Consider the following 17110-nt stretch of genomic DNA (forward strand, 5'->3'; position numbering starts at 1 on the left):
GTACATGATTATTTGAAGGTTGACGTTTTTTGTATTAAAAACACTTTTCTTTTATTGGTCGGATGAAATATGCTAATTTTGTGAGATAGGAATTTTGGGTTTTCATGAGCTGTATGCCAAAATCATCCGTATTAAGACAATGAAAGACCTGAAATATTTCAGTTAGTGTGCAATGAATCTAAAATATATGAATGTTAAATTTTAATCATGACATTATGGAAAATAATGAACTTTATCACAATATGCTAATATTTTGAGAAGGACCTGTATGTCCTTTCTAGCTTCTGAATGCAGCAGGAACCAGTTTGAAATTGCTAAGGAGGGTCCCTGGAGTTCGGTTTTCTAGTGTGCATGTTTTGTAGATCCGTAGAATGCTTATAACACTGCGCCTGAGGCATATTGTGAGGGGTGCTGTGGGAGTTTGGGGTGCCAGGGATGCTCTTTGCCTTTTTGCAGATGTGCTTAATTTAGCATCCAAGGCTAAATTAGCAGCTATGAATAGAGCTGCTGCTCCTCAGCATCAAAAGGACCAAATTGAGGTGGTTCAGGCATCTGATTAGGAGGCCTTCTGGACACACCCACTGGGAGCAGTTGCCTGGGCAGAACCAGAATTCACTGGAGGGACTAAGTTTCCTGTCTGGTCTGGGAATGTGTTTAGATCCTACAGAATAAACTGGGGAGTGTTTGCTTCCAACTGTGCCACCCATACAGAAACCAGTAAAATGGAAAACTTCAATCAGAAACATTTAAGAGTTAGAATGAGTAAGAATCAATTTTCATCCTATGCAGCTTGATTCTTATGGTCCTTAGGGCCCATTGTTCTTCATGTTTTAGATGTGTCTCTGCTCCAGAATACCTGAAGCAAATGATTGCATTATCCCTCAGCATGTTAATCACACCTAAAACAAGCAGGACAGTGAGCCTATTTATAAGTGAGGAAATACACCACTGGATATTTATTGTCTTAAAAACCAAAATGGCTGAATTGAAAAATTCCCATCAGGCTCGTCGCCATGATGACAATAAACGGTGATGGTGGTTTGATGGGCTTTAATTCGTTAACTGGGTCTAACTGCATAAAAAATTAGTTTGACCTTCCGAAGTAAAACATCGACGTGATCTTTCGACCAACAGTGCAGCTGAACAAGGTAAGAAAAGCAAATGTTTTACTAGATTTTGGGGTTCCCTTATGTCTAACGGGGATTGTAACTTTTAAAACCTTTACTTTAACAGGTTAGCAAGCTAACGACCGTTAGGGTGGATATTAAAGCTTCCATGTCGGTTAAAGACAAGAGGAACATTTGTGTAACGAAAAACAACGCTTAAGACAACTGTTTTGAACTGGACCAGCCGTCAGAGTTCGGTAACATTTAGTTGTCGAAGCCCCCGATAGCTAAACGCTGCACAGCTAGTTGTTTGATACGGTATCTCCGCCGCCATATTGGAGCGGGGGTGCTTGTCAGAACTGTGGCATAATTGCACAGAAGAAATATTCTGTCAGGAGCTGCACACAAATGTAAGCAATTTGGAAACTTGTGGTATTTAAGTGTTCTCTAGATGGAAATATTTGTTTATATCTGAACTGCTTTGCTGGGCTTTTTGCACTAGTTGTAAACAAAAGAGGCACCATTTTCACAACCCTCTGAGGTTGTAGTCATTTTCCTTTGGCAGGAAGGAATGTCTTTTAGAGATTGCATATATGGTATTAGTGTGTATTACTACTGGCGCATAAAACAATTCCGATAATTTATCGAGAAACAAAAAGTCAATAACGATAAAGGCCAACTTTAAAATTCAATTACTCTGATAATACAGGGGTTGGACAATGAAACTGAAACAGCTGTCATTTTAGTGTGGGAGGTTTCATGGCTAAATTGGACCAGCCTGGTAGCCAGTCTTCATTGATTGCACATTGCACCAGTAAGAGCAGAGTGTGAAGGTTCAATTAGCAGGGTAAGAGCACAGTTTTGCTCAAAATATTGAAATGCACACAACATTATGGGTGACATACCAGAGTTCAAAAGAGGACTAATTGTTGGTGCACGTCTTGCTGGCGCATCTGTGATCAAGACAGCAAGTCTTTGTGATGTATCAAGAGCCACGGTATCCAGGGTAATGTCAGCAAACCACCAAGAAGGACGAACCACATCCAACAGGATTAACTGTGGACACAAGAAGAAGCTGTCTGAAAGGGATGTTCGGGTGCTAACCCGAATTGTATCCAAAAAACATAAAACCACGGCTGCCCAAATCACGGCAGAATTAAATGTGCACCTCAACTCTCCTGTTTCCACCAGAACTGTCCATCAGGAGCTCCACAGGGTCAATATACACGGCCGGGCTGCTATAGCCAAACCTTTGGTCACTCATGCCAATGTCAAACGTTGCTTTAAATGGTGCAAGGAGCGCAAATCTTGGGCTGTGGACAATGTGGAACATGTATTATTCTCTGATGAGTCCACCTTTACTGTTTTCCCCACATCCGGGAGAGTTACGGTGTGGAGAAGCCCCAAAGAAGCGTACCACCCAGACTGTTGCATGCCCAGAGTGAAGCATGGGGGTGGATCAGTGATGGTTTGGGCTGCCATATCATGGCATTCCCTTGGCCCAATACTTGTGCTAGATGGGCGCATCACTGCCAAGGACTACCGAACCATTCTTGAGGACCATGTGCATCCAATGGTTCAAACAATGTATCTTGAAGGCGGTGCCGTGTATCAGAATCAGCTTTATTGCCAAGTTCGTACATACAAACAAGGAATTTGCCTCCGGTACACTTTACTCTTTTGTTCTGTTTTTGCATTACAGAATATACAAATTTACAATGCACAATATACACATATCTAATAAAAAAGGTGGATTTGCAACATCTGTATGCTGTTGTTCTGTACTCTATTGAATGTTCAACAGAGAAACAGCCTGGGGGAAGAAATTGTCTCTGTGGCGGCTGGTTTTAGCGAACAGTGCTCTGTAGCGAAAGTCCACCACCAATTCCACAGTCTTGAGTGGGTTCAGTTCAAGGTAGTTCTGACAACACCAGTGTACCAGCCGATCCACCTCCTGTCTGTATGCAGACTCATCACCATCCTGGATCAGTCCAATGACAGTGGTGTCGTCTGCAAACTTCAGGAGTTTCACGGACGAGTCCGATGAGGTGCAGTCATTTGTGTACAGAGAGAAGAGGAGTGGGGATAGAACACACCCCTGGGGGGCACCAGTACTTATTGATCTGGATCGGGAGAAGATGCTACCCAGTCTCACCTGCTGCTGTCGGTCTGTCAGGAAGCTGTTGATCCACTGACAGGTGGAGGCTGGGACGTTGAGCTGTGTGAGCTTCTGGTGGAGGATGTCTGGTATGATGGTGTTGAAGGCCGAGCTGAAGTCTACAAACAGGATCCTGGCGTACGTCCCTGGGTGGTCGAGGTGTTGCAGGATGAAGTGTAGACCTAAGTTAACAACATCATCTGCCGATCTGTTTGCTCGGTAAGCAAACTGCAGGGGGTCCAGCAGGGGGCCTGTGATGTCTTTCAGGTGCTTCAACACCAGCCGCTCAAAAGATTTCATGATCACAGACGTCAGGGCTACAGGCCTGTAGTCATTTAATCCTACGATGGTGGGTTTCTTGGGAACCAGGATGATGGTGGATCGTTTGAGGCAGGAGGGGACCTCACATTTCTCCAGTGATTTGTTGAAGATCCTTGTGAAGATCAGAACAAGTTGATGTGCGCAGGCTTTCAGACATGATGGGGAGACGTTATCAGGTCCTCCAGCTTTCTTTGTTTTCATGTGCTGAAAGAGCCTATTTACATCTTCCTCGGAGATCTTTAGTACAGGCAGAGGATCTGATGGTGGTTGGTTGCTTTATGGGAGGAATTTGTTCCTGAATGGGATGTAGAGGGGATGATTTGAGGTGTGAACAGCTTCTTGTCATGTCTGCAGTAGAAGCCATTCAGATGGTTGGCCAGGAGATGACTCTGTTCAGGATGGGTGGAGGGTCTCCTATAGGCAGTCAGGTTTCTCAGACCGGTCCATACAGCCGAAGCGTCACCAGTAGAAAGGCTGTTCTTCAGCTTCTCACTGTAGCTTCTCTTAGCTGCTTTGATCTCTTTTGTTAGTCTGTTCCTGGCCTGCCTGTACCGCGCCCAATCTCCACTGCTGTGAGCTTCTTCCTTTTCCCTGCGCAGATTCCTGAGGTGTGGAGTAAACCATGGCTTATTGTTCCCAAAGGTGCAGAAGGTCTTGGTCTGCACACACATGTCCTCACAGAAACTGATGTATGATGTCACCACATCAGTTAGTTGGTTTAAGTCAGTGGTTGAGGTTTCAAAAATAGTCCAGTCTGTGCATTCAAAGCAGGCCTGTAGCGTCCACTTCTTAACAGTGTGAACCTTGGGTTTGGAAGCTCAGGATGACAATGCACCAATACACACAGCAAGACTGGTGAAAGATTGGTTTGATGAACATGAAAGTGAAGTTGAACATCTCCCATGGCCTGCAAAGTCACCAGATCTAAATATTATTGAGCCACTTTGGGGTGTTTTGGAGGAGCGAGTCAGGAAACGTTTTCCTCCACCAGTATCATGTAGTGACCTGGCCACTATCCTGCAAGAAGAATGGCTTACAATCCCTCTGACCACTGTGCAGGACTTGTATATGTCATTCCCAAGATGAATTGACGCTGTATTGGCCGCAAAAGGAGGCCCTACACCATACTAATAAATGATTGTGGTCTAAAACCAGGTGTTTCAGTTTCATTGTCCAACCCCTGTATGTGCGACCTAACAGGCGGTACGTGGTCTCACCATTATTTTAACATTTTTAAAACATGAAGAGTTTGAAAACAGCAATGGAAACTTGATGTGCATTATTTTCTTGTACTCAAACGTTTTTGCACTTTTTAACAGTACTGCAAATTTAGTACGTCATTATATTGGTTGTTCATAAAAGTGTCATTAATCTATGAAGCCCTGTAATTCTAAGGGAATTCCTTGTTTACTTTGGCAGCTTTTAAAAATAAATCTTTATAAGTTATTAATGTTTTATTACCTATTTTAACTTTTTAAAGTTTGCATTGAAACCGATACTGTCTTAGAGCCTAGATTTCAATGTGAAACAGTATGATTATGGAATCCATTCAGTACAGGAACAAACATCTTCCTGATACATCATTTGTCCATATTGCCCAGCTCTATTGTTGTTTCTGTTCATGGATGCCATTAGTAACTTCAACGCTTGCCACAAATAAAACATGGTCATGAAATAGAAAAGCAAGATTGTTCTTTTTTTGTTTTGCAGAGATTAAAAAAAATCTATTTTGCTCTTAAACAGTTGGTAGATTTACATTATATGAAAAACAAAAAGTATCTTCCCCTGGTGGGAAATAATACAACATGAAATTTTAAAGGTGTTTCATCACATTGCAATTAATAAAAAAAAACAGAAACAAATTAACTTAGCAAAAGTAGCGTATTCAAAAATGCTTTTTGAATGGGTGTTAAGAACCCAAAAAAGGAACAAATTGACATGGGCTGTTTATGTGTAGGAAAAATATCCATAAACTTCACTGTGTTTTAATGAGAAGGAAAATGATGTATGATTCTTCTTTTTAATAAATAAAAATCTGAAAAGTGTGGCTTGCTTCTGTATTCAGACAGCTTTGAGTCAACACACCTTTTGCTACAAATCCAACTGTAAGACTTTTTGGGTATATCTACCAGCTTTGCACATTTTGAGGTTAGTTTTGCAGATTCTTCTCAGCAGAATAGATCAAGCTCAGTCAGATTGGATGGATTTATTTGTAGACTTTGACTAGGCCATTCCAACACACAGTTGAGCTTTGATGGAAACCATTCCATTGTAACTCTTCCTGCATGGATGGTGAACCTGCCTCGGTCTTAAGTGCTGTCCAGCCTCTAGCAGGTCTTTGTCCAATCAGCTTTGAGCAGCTTCCTTGTGCCAACAGAAGAAAATCATCCCCACAGAATGATACTGCCATCACCATGTTTCACTGTGAGGATGGTGTATTCGCGTGATGTGCAGCCTTTAAGTTTCCCAACACACACAGTTTTGCATGTAAGCCTGAACGTTCAGTATTGGTTTAATCTGACCAGAGCATTTTCTCCCATGTTTGCTGTCAGTGTAGAGGGGTGAATACAAATGCAAACTCATAATTTCCTCCAGAATTTAATTTGAAAAAAAAAAAAAAAAACCCTAGAAAACCACATAAAAAATAATGCACTACTTTGTGTTGGTCTTTCATGAACTCTCAATGACATACATGAATGTATGTGGCCATAGTGTGATAAAAAGGGCAAGGAGTCTGAGTAGTTTGACCTGGCACTGTAGTTGTGATCAGGGTTGTTCACTAGCATCAGATCCATGGTGCTTCTCTGCCATATCAGCAGTTTTTTAAAGAATGTGGGATTTTTTTCTTCATTTGTTAGTATATGCCACTCCTGTATGATGGTAAAATTTGCAGTAGTCATGACTTGGTGTTAAAAGTAAAAGGGAGTCATGTTTATAAAATCCACGATATTTTTCCCTTTAAAGCACCCAGTTTATTCACCTTTTTCTTTTGTGGTGAAATCAGGAAACATTTTAATGTTGGGTTTGCACAACTGACCTCAGATCTGTTATTTTTTCTGCATCCACTCTGCTCTTCTTTGTCTCCCCTCTTCCTTTCCGTTATTTGCAAAATTCAGACATTTTTCATAATCTACAAACTTCAGCAGTTGTAAAATGTTTGTGCATCAACGGTCTGCACACAGGGGCTTAAACAAATTAGTAAAAATTGTTTGCTTGCATTTAAACTAATTGCTTTTTCCAGTACCGTCCTCCCAGCCCAATCTGCATCCCAGTCTCTGATGCACAGAAACTCATGTTTGACTTGGTGGGGGGGATTTTAGATAAAAAAAAAAAATATATAAAATGCACTTTTCCTCCTGCAGGACTTTGAGAACAAAAGCTTTGTTAGCAGAACTTCATAATGTAAGGCAGACAATCCTGTTCCAAATTAATTATAAATCACAGGCACTCTGAGGCTGCCTGGAAGACACTAATTGTTCAGTCTGCTTCTGCCACCTGACAGTGTTACACTTCCACTCATATTAAAGTTGCATGAAGCTGTGATTCAGAAATCACACAGTCGTTGTTTAGATTTCTTCAGGCTCATGAAATATCTACACCGCCACGTGTCCCAGGACCTTATAGCTGATCTCAGGACCTTTAGCAGCTTCATGAAACATTCACTGGGCTTTCAAAGAGCTATGTTGGGTTTTAATTTGTCTTCTCTGTGCTGCAGTTTGATGGTTTCCTCTTTCGGGAGGAAGACCACGGTGCCCATCCATTGCGACGTGTGGATGGAGACGAGGATGTTGGCTGAGATGAGGAAGATGGAGCTTTCTGGGACCTCCTGGTGATGCTGTTGAGAGCAGAAGGTAAATACAAATGTTAATTAAACACATTTCTTGAAAGGTCTCACAGTTTGTAGAAATGTCAAAGCCGCTTTCTGTCGAGGCTTCAGGTGACATTTTGTCTGATGGCCAGAAGGGGGCGACTCCATGAAGCGCAACTGAAATGAATTTATTGGCGCCATTTGTCAACAAATGTCAACGTTTGACACATTTTTAGCAACTAGACGTTCACTGATTGTGGGTTTGTGCAGCACCTTAAGTAGGGCGTGAGCGTGAAAAGTAAGCAGACAATATGTTTTTTAAAAAGTCACAGATAATGTGAAAAGTGATGCAAGGAATTATATTCACCCTCTTTTAGTCTGATATCACTAAATAAAATCCAGTGCAGCCAAGCAGCTTCAGACGTCATCAGATTATCAACCAAACTAACTCCAGCGCGGCGTGTTTATGGTGTGAACGTGATCCGACACAGATACCAGGTGTTCGCTGCAAGCTTGACCCAAACGCCTCCCCGTAGCCAAGTTTGAGTTGCATTGTGGGATGCGGTACAGCACATCTGACCAATAAACAGACCAATTGATCTCGCCTGGTTTGTAGGGACTGGTTCTGGTTCGTTTGGAGTTTCTCTGTGTGAAAATAAACCAAACCACTGGAAAACGTTACAAGTTTACAAACTCATCAGCTGATTGGGACCACAGTAGACAACCTAAAGGCTTCAAAACGTTCTCTTATCAAACATAATCCCAGGGTTTTATCTCACAGGTAAAAATGAGTGGCTCAACTTTAGACCCGTCTAGACATGACCGTCCACCTGAACTGACCGGCTGGTTGAGGAGTGATTTAATCAGACAAGCAGCCAGGAGGGCCATGGTAACTCTGGGGAGGCTGTGGAGATTTGCAGCTCAGGTGGAAGAATGTCAACAGGACAACTATTAGTTGGTCTTTATGGAATCATTGAGGAAAGCCTTCAGAGGTCCTGTTTTAATTTTGCCACTAGCCAGGCACATCATATATGAATAGAAAACAGGCTTACAAACCTAAGAGCCTTATACTCCCAACTAGGGTTGTCACATTATTATATCATACTTCGATTTGTAAATATCCGTTATCGGGGTGTATACATTCGGTCCAGCTGTGTAGTTGATTGGATTGTTTTAAAGCGTAAACAGATCTAGTCCATACAAACATTTCTTACAGTGTATACAATGATCTGGTCAATGGAAACCCCTGTTGAGTTGTTTTCTGGTAGTTTTACATCAGGTTTTGTTTGGCGCTTAGCTGAAGTCATCAGGGTAGGTTGCCACTGATCATTTCGCCTCTTCCATTCAGCGCTGTCTGCTGGTGGACATTTTCTTGCGTTAATTCATTCCCACAGCAGAACGGAGGATTACTGAGCTTTGTTTTCATGGCTCAAAAACATCAGGGCGTCTGTAAGGTCCTCCACCAGGGTTGTTATGCTAGCACAGCTGGCATCAGGGCTTCTCAGCATTCTTTAGCTTTTCTTTATCTGCCTCAGTGGCAAAAAATGTTACCAGAGTTTTCAACTTCCAGGAGCGCCTCCTTGTTTATCGTTTAAGTTCCCCTCTGCGACGGAGGGGAGGGGCAGTGTCCGTGTGTCTGCTGGACAGTTGTGTCCCAGCTTAGGGAGATAAAAATGACTGTTTATATTTGACTCAGATGGAGCGCTGGGTGGCTCAGTTGGTAGAGCAGGCGGCTGTCCTGGGTTTGATTCCCAGTCTCTGGCCATTTGCTGCATGTCCTGCCCTTCTCTGCAGCCTCTTTCCTGTCGATTTACTAGTCATTAAAGGGCACTAGTGCAAAAAAAATCAAATAATAAATGAATTGATTCAGATGAGTATCTGTTTCCTCCTTCACTTGTTCTGTCACAGCATTTCAGGCTTAGAGAAGCTGGTTGTTTAAATGAATTGTGGTGTTCCAGTCATCTCCATGGCTACAACAGGACAAAAGGTGCATTTTTGCAGGGTATGACATTTTGTTACCTGCTGATCAGATTTCATTATAAGAAACAGTGGGAATAGTGTCAAAATTCCCTTTAATTACAAAACATTTTATGTGAATTCCTTTTAAAAAATACAATTTCACATTATTGTAATCGTGTAAAAGTTTATATTCACTTTCAGTTCTCATTTGAGAAACGCCTGAGTTAGTTCAGCCCGAAATACGTTTTGACTGAACGAACCAATGAACACATCAGGAACACGGACAGCCGGGTCGATGATTGTTCTCAGGAGTCCTAAAAATGAACTGGGAAATGTGGAAATTAAAGTCTGGGAATGAACTTGTAATGTATAACATCCCTGCATGTCTTCAGAAAACACAAGTTATATGGAAGAATTTTATACATTAAAGTACACGGTGTTGGTTGGTCTTTTTATTTATCCACCACGAGGTTTGTTTCATATTATTATCATTATTAGCAGCAGAAGGAAGCGTGGGCCCGTTGGATTTCTTCGGAACATTTGCAACCTATAAATTAAAGCTTCTTGCTTTTAGTTCATAATGTCCAAAACAGATCATACATTCAGAACCTTTTTCCGTTCCAGTTCTGGTCGAATCATTTCTAGTTAGAAATGAAATTGTTCTCTATAAGGTATTTAAAAGTACGTTTATTTCTGTTTTGTCTTTGGCAGAAGTGTACCTATGTGATGTTTAAGGTCTTCAGGATGTTTGCTTCAATCCTGCTGATGCTTTCTGTTCATTTGTTTTGCTCTAACAGATCCAAATGAGGGCAAATATTCAGAGCTGAGAGATGAAAGCTGCGACCGCCTCGTCTTTAACGGTGAGTTCTGTTTCTGTTCCGGTTTTATCTAAAATTATTCAAACTGCTAATTTGATTTATTGGCCAAATGCATGACTGAACAGCTGTTTGCAACAAAAACCTCACAGAAGTCTTGAAATCAGCCAGCCACTTCATGACCATCATCTTTATTACCTAGAGGGGTACTGGTTCCCATCATGAGCTGCTACAAACTTGACTTCAAGCCAGACATCAGCTGGTGGCAGCAGATCTTAACCCAAAAGGCCTCCAGGTTAGTGTTCACCTGCTGCAACAGGTAAATCCCACCAGAGATTTTAGAGCGATTTCAGGCGACTGTGGTGGCCACTGCTGGATCTTCCATGACTTCTTCAGAAACCTTTGAGATACGCTTGGAGTCATTGTTCTGTTTGAAGGTCCAGAGATTCCCCAAGCTTCAGCTTTGCCGTGGATAACATGACGTTTCCCTCCCCAGAGCATCACTCAGCCACCACCATGCTTCACTGTAGATCCATATTTGGATTCCTTGCTTCACAGAACAGAATCACAAAACCTTGGGCTTATTTATATAGTTTGGAGCAAATTAGAGTTGCTGCATGGAGCTCTTTACTATTCAGTCTGCTCCTTCCTGTGGAAACCTCAAACGTTGCTGCCACCAAGGCTCCCTGGAGGTCTCTTCCAGTCAGTCGAAGGTTTTTCACCTCCTGCCTTCTCTGGACTCTGGTGACAGATGTTGAGAGCTTCCTTACTCTGCCACCAGGTGGCGTAGTCACCGCACCTTTAACTTTTACAGTTGAAAACTTTTTCACCTCTAGGAACATTCAGCATCTTTTTACACATTTCTCTTGGCTGCCTCAGACGTCCGCAGCTGATTTATAAATGTGTGCTCTTATAAAATGATTCTATTCAGGAAGTGTTGAATCTGGACTAAATCCTTTTATTTAACTCTTCAAAACTGTTCTTTTAACGGCTGATTTTAGAAAAACCTTTCTGCTGCTCCGTGGTCTCCACCTCCTGAACCTGATCTTAACCTTGGAGTTCACCCACAGCTGCTTTCATGGTTCTTAACTCCAGATGGAAGAGCACATTTCTGCCTCTCTGAAATTAAACACCTGCACATTCTTCTGCTGGAATTAGCATAAATTATCTCCTGTGTAGTCCTCACCGCCACCAGGACCTTCTCACTGTCAGTGATTATGGTTGCTCTCATAGACGGATGAAAAAATGTTGTATGTAAATGAGAGAAGTGGGTGTCGAGCAGGAACAATGTTAGCTGTTTTTTAAAGGACGCGTTAATCTCCTCTTCAGCTCGTCTTCACTCCTCCTGCTGCTTCCTCTGAAAGTACCGTCAGTAATCTGTTTGGCACCAATTGGGTCTCAGAGGGGAAGAGAAACAAGACGCAGGTTCAGAGAGAAAAACATTTTAATTAGCCGTTTGGCACTCATGAATTTAGACCTCGCAGTTAAATAAAAGCATCTGGATTTAAGTTAAATAATCAGAGTAGTTGGAATAAAATGAACACCACCATGCAGAAACAGATCCACCTCGTTTGGAAACATCTTAGTACATCAATACCCAGAGGCCCAAACATAACTGATCTAACCATCCATGGTTTGCTCATCTTAGTTAGATCATGAAGATCCAGGAAAGGACCATCTTTTGATGTGGAGGAGCAGAGCAGCAGCTCTACGCTGAGCTTGAAACAAGTCTTTGTGATCCTACCATCTCCTGAGCAGATCAGCAGAATACTTGGAATTCCTCTGCTGGTTATGATGATTGTAGCGGTTGGTGGTTCAATTCCCTTGCAGCCAAACGTCTGTTTCCTGTTTTTTTCCATGCAGCTGAGGTATTTCCCCTGCTTCTTCTTTTGCCTCCAGGAAGTGGTTTCATAAACGTTCAAAACATTTCAGAGGAACTTCATTACTTGATTCTGTAGAAGACTCAGATTTTAGTTTCCTTATAGTCCGCTCTGAAGGAGCCTCTGATCGCCAACAGACCCGAGGCCAGGAGGTGTCCGCTGACTTTGCTGTGCCATTCTGGAGACCGTCCCCTAAAAAACAAAACCCAAATAGATTTTTAAGTTTTTATTCTGGACTATGTCTTATTTTTTCTTCAACAGCTTGGAGAAAAATGCAGACATTCTTGTCATATTTTTAAGACATAAAAATAAGACATCCCTCTGAAAACAAGTGGAAACGCTGCAAAACTCTTTCCCACTGGATCTCTAACATCTCATTTCCGTTGAGATCTGTTGTCTCATCTTAAAACTACCAAGGTCTTCAAATGATGCTGCAGCAGGACGGAGCAGCGCCGAGGTTCAGGAAATGAAAGCAAGACGGTACCCCAAGCTTTGAACATCACACAGGCTGAACAAGGACAGCATTAATCAGATTAGCAGCCAAGAGGCCCATGGTGACACTGGAGGAGCTGCAGAAAATCTGACTTTACAACAATTACTTATGCACTGCACCAATCTGGTCCTAGTGATGCACGGTGGTGGTGGTACGTTTCTTTAGCAGGGAAGATGGATGGAGCTGCGTACCTCCATATAACTATGATGAGGGTCAACTTATTGATTAAATGGATTATACAGACTCTAAAATATGTCTTTTGCTGAAGGAACAACCCAGGCTAAAGTTGTATAAAAAAATATATAATCATTTTGCATTTAAGATGAAAACCATTGTCTGTAAATATGCTTCATCCAGAACTCCTCAAGTGGCATAGCTTTAGCTTAGTTGCCTCCTAATCTAGATGTAGTGGTTTGTTGGTACCTGGGGTCTGTTCGACAGAGGTGAGTCAGTCGGGTTTTGATGGTCCCTGTGGGTTCCAGCAGGTAAAGGCAGCAGTGGACCTGGGGTCTGACTCCCTCCACCTGGACTTCAGGCATCTCTGTGGACGTGGAGGACAGGTACAGAGGCCCACAGGACGGATCTGCCTGCCAGGTTCTGATCAGGAGAAGAATAGGATTCAGAACATGTTTACTCCCTTAAAAATTATGAATATTCTGATAAAATTGAAAACCATACCCAAAACATAAGTTATAAAGATGTTTGGTTATTGAAGGTTAGATGTAGTTGAAACTAAATCTTTTATTTTTATTCATTTTTCAGATTTAAAACCTATTCAAAGTGGTGTTCAGGTGAAACCACCACCTGAGTTTCTATCATGTCTATAAACATTTATAAACAGCAGCTGCCAAACATCTTTAACACGATTTTCCTTTATTTCCTTCTGGGTTATTTAAAGTTAATTTTTTTTTTTTAATGTATTTCATATTGAACAGTTTTTCTCTCAGGTATGTAGCAGCAGCAGAGTTGCAATTTCCTGCTTTCTCTCATTGGATGATATAAAGTTTGTTCAAAATGATTTCTTATATTCCTTTATTCTGATCATTGGTTTAAAGCACTAATGGTGCTAACCAAACACAGCTAGGCTGGGACGGCAGGACGTCCAACAGAAGACCACATTTCTCCTGTTTCTGGTTTTCCGTGAGATTTTCTGTTTTCCTCGGGGGGTAATTTAAAGTTTATGTAAGCTGTCATAAAGAAGGGAAAGATGAAGCGGTGCTCAACAATGTTGTCCAACTACAAACACAAATACTGTCATGTCTCATCTGACTTTAGGCTGTTTAAACTTTCATCAACCCTCTAAGAGAAAACTGTGCACCGTTTCATTTTACTCAAACTGACACTTTGAGGGTAAACTCTGTCCTACCCGCTCCGTGGAGCTCGGTTTGCCTCATTACCTGAGCAGCAGGTTCTCCTGTGGGGGCTGCGAGCCCAGATCGTGGGCCTGGCACTGGAGGGTGTAACGGTACACCTCCGTGTCCTTGGAAAGAGTCTGGATGACATCAGCCTGACGCAGATTAGCCTCCCACAGCTGCTGGTCCCTCAGCAGCCGGTGGAGCAGATCCTGCTGGGGAGCGTCCACTTCCACGGAGCCTCGCCACATCCACAGCGGGCAGCCGTCACTCATCTGAGGTCAGCAGAGAGACAGAATGTGGCTACCGTTGAGCCATGATGATCACTGAACAGTTAATGGAGCCGACTGAAGACTTTTAAGCTGATAAACCTGAACTAAAACTGAAGCCTTATTAGACCCATTAGTTTTAATCAATGAAACTGAGTCATGGGTTGCTATGGTGATTCCCACCTTTTCTTGGGCGTGGGACGAAGACGCCGGTGAGAATTTAAGCCTCTAATAAAAAGTCTCATGTCTCTGTTGGAGTGAGCGAGACTCTTCACCTCTCACCAACATTCTGGGAGGATCAGAACCACAGCTGCTAACTTTGCACTGGGATTTGAAACATATTTGAGCGTAATTTTATATAAAACAAGGACATTTTGGAATATTTACTAAATTCCCCATCCTAACTCAATGTTCAGTATTTTTGCAAAACATTTTTCACACCGTGTGACAGTAAAATGTTTTTACTTAGACCAGTCCTGAAACTCTGCAGACTGGACCTTTAAACCCAGAGCACAGTGATGGGTCGTCTTGGACAGAAGTGTTTCAGGAAACATCTGCAGGAATAATTCGAACCCAACTGCAGTTTCACCTCCTTCCATCTGCTAACCTTCTTGAAGGCCAGCTCCACGTTCTCTGGAGCCCAATGATTCTCCCAGCATCCACTCCTGTCTCGAGCGTCGCTTAGGAGCTGCTGGGTTCTCAGCTGCAGCCCGTTTCTTCTTTCCTCCAGCTCCTCATCACCTCCTTCAGAGGAATCTTCTATGAAACTCTGCCCAGGCCAGAACTCTGGAAGCTGCAGAGAACATTTGTTTTATACTATTTTCAAATAAAATGAACAGGTTTTTTTCTTTGAAGCAGCTCAGGAATACCTGGAAAAGTCTCTGGGCTTCAGTGATCATGACGGCCAGCCCCTGAGTGGCAGCAAGGTTCTCACTGAGGTCCCGCTGGTCCGGACGACCCAGACTGTACTTCCTGTGGCCGGATCTACTGCAACAACACAAACACTCAGCTTTATGATCACCGGAGAAGGAAAAACTTACAAGAATGAGCATTTTGCGTAATTATTTTATGACTTTCTTTCAGGTTTCTAAAGACAAGGGATTATCTGACAGGTTTCTAGGAATTAATTACTGTTGAGTTTTTATTTAGTGTGAAGTTAGAGAAACAAGTGTTTCATTATGAGAGACGAGACCTAGAACTAACCAGCTGGGAAGTAGTCTGCTAGTGTGTTGAAGCAACACATGAAAGCAACTTTATATAAGCTGTCAGGAACAGGAAGGAGCTACTTCAGTCTTTACATTTGTGCTTCCACAAGTTTCTGACAGAGTCTCCAGGATGTTGTGAGGGCGAGAAAACAAATGCTGCTTGATGGACTTCTTCAATACCTCTAAAGACAACTCACAGCATATTACTTAACATCCAGAAAATAATAAGCCATAATCTGGCTTTATAAATGTTACAAGCACTGATCTCATTGGCTTTAAGAAACTAACAGCTAAACCAGAGGAGGTCCTCCTGCCTGGAGCTAAAGAGACAAAGAGCTCCAATTATTGGAGGTAAAAAGTTCACCTCCTCCCCCACCTGTTGCTGCTAGCTGTCAGTCAGCTGTTTATGATGTTTAAACTCAACACCAGTTATTTGGAGGTTTGTTTTTGCTACAACAACCACAGACAACCATGACTTGGAATATCTGATAAGCAACACTCTTGTTTTAGGGAGAAAATAACTGGATCATAATTTTCACCTCAAATTTGGACAAACTTTCCTCAGCTAGAAAACACATTTTTGTGGACATCTTAAAATAATGTTAATGTGCGATGTTTAAGTGTAATTGAATTCTTGTCTATCCCTGGGAATAAAAATGATAAACAATTTGTGAACATTTCTTAGGAAAATTATTATTTAATGGGGTGTACTAATTTTTTCTGACTGTATATGTTTGTGTTTATTCAATAAATTAGACTGTTATTGAAAGTTCACTCATTTCAGTAAGTCAGTTGTGTTAAGATGATTTTCCTCTTACAGGTAATGAAAACACAACATTTAATATCAGAATATTACATCGGACCTATAAAAAAACATTTTATAGGTCTGACGTAGTGGGCTTAATGAAACATGTTTAATACCTGCTTAAAGGTTGTTTTCAGAAGGTAATCGTGGCAAACGAACCTCACTGTAACGCCTATCGTTAGCTCTCCGTTTTCTTTCATTCCTTTTTTAGCTGAAAGCTGAAGACTGGCACATAATTTCTTTCATATCCGGGGGTAAATTAGAGGCCAGATGGAAATTTGTGAAAGTTATATAATTTTCTCTCTGTGTGAGTTGAGCCATAAGCTTTTTTTTATTTGAAGCTCTGAGGTCAGTGTTAGACCTGGATCTGGTCCAGATTTGATACTATCCAGAAACAGGACCTCCTCTGACAACAGAAGCAGGGAGAAGACTGTGGTTTCTGTCAGAACTAAATAACAGCCTGAAATAATAAACGGTAAAACAACTAAAGGTGAATATAAGCAAAAGGCAAAGCTCTAAACAGGAAATCGGGTCTAGAGTTGAGAATGTTTCATTTGGATACTACATTGGTTAAACTTTAATTAGTATTTAACCGGCCAGTTTCTGTTTTACAATCACAAAGATTTATATTATTTTTGATTGCGACAGAGAAAAGTAAAACTATTAAAATTCCACGTCAAGTAAAAACAGATGAACTCCAGGTGAAAAACAAACATTTTGTGGATCTGAAACAACAGAAGAAGAAATCAGAGAAAAACCTCAGATTTCCTCTGATCTTCATCTTCTTTCATTTTAGGCCAAAACTGAAGCAAAGGCAGCGAGAGGCAGAGAACAGCAGAGCTCTTACATAACTGCTGTAGGGACTTATGTAACAGGACAATGTGGGTCAGACTCCATTCATCTACTCCAGGTTTAAACTCAGAACCTGGTCTCGGCTCA

At 41.7% G+C, this 17110-nt stretch overlaps 1 protein-coding gene and 1 long non-coding RNA gene across 9 annotated transcripts in view; one reads left to right on the top strand and one right to left on the bottom strand.

Moving 5' to 3' along the window:
- Positions 1–661: 661 nt before the first annotated feature.
- On the top strand, positions 662–17105 carry LOC124876131. 3 transcript variants are annotated; one of them, XR_007040225.1, is made up of 5 exons: positions 748–762; positions 1004–1148; positions 7301–7436; positions 10150–10212; positions 16968–17105. It is a non-coding gene; the product is annotated as an uncharacterized LOC124876131 (long non-coding RNA). The 3 variants fall into 3 exon arrangements; XR_007040224.1 differs by having other exon boundaries at positions 662–1148; XR_007040223.1 differs by lacking the exons at positions 748–762; positions 1004–1148 and adding an exon at positions 1257–1516.
- The window catches only part of si:dkeyp-23e4.3 (rho GTPase-activating protein 7), a 193214-nt gene continuing 187697 nt past the window's right edge, over positions 11594–17110 (bottom strand). For 5 of the 6 annotated variants that reach the window (XM_047378659.1, XM_047378658.1, XM_047378660.1 and 2 more), the window contains 5 exons: positions 15031–15148; positions 14769–14954; positions 13938–14167; positions 12964–13137; positions 11594–12239 (listed from right to left, as the gene is read on the bottom strand). In XM_047378659.1, coding sequence (XP_047234615.1) covers positions 12131–12239; positions 12964–13137; positions 13938–14167; positions 14769–14954; positions 15031–15148 — 817 coding nt within the window. In that variant the 3' untranslated portion in view covers positions 11594–12130. The remainder of the gene's footprint in view (positions 12240–12963; positions 13138–13937; positions 14168–14768; positions 14955–15030; positions 15149–17110) is intronic. The other variant, XM_047378656.1, reaches the window with a different exon arrangement.

The sequence above is a fragment of the Girardinichthys multiradiatus genome, chromosome 11 (assembly GCF_021462225.1).
Source record: "Girardinichthys multiradiatus isolate DD_20200921_A chromosome 11, DD_fGirMul_XY1, whole genome shotgun sequence".
In the NCBI taxonomy this organism is placed as follows: Eukaryota; Metazoa; Chordata; class Actinopteri; order Cyprinodontiformes; family Goodeidae; genus Girardinichthys; species Girardinichthys multiradiatus.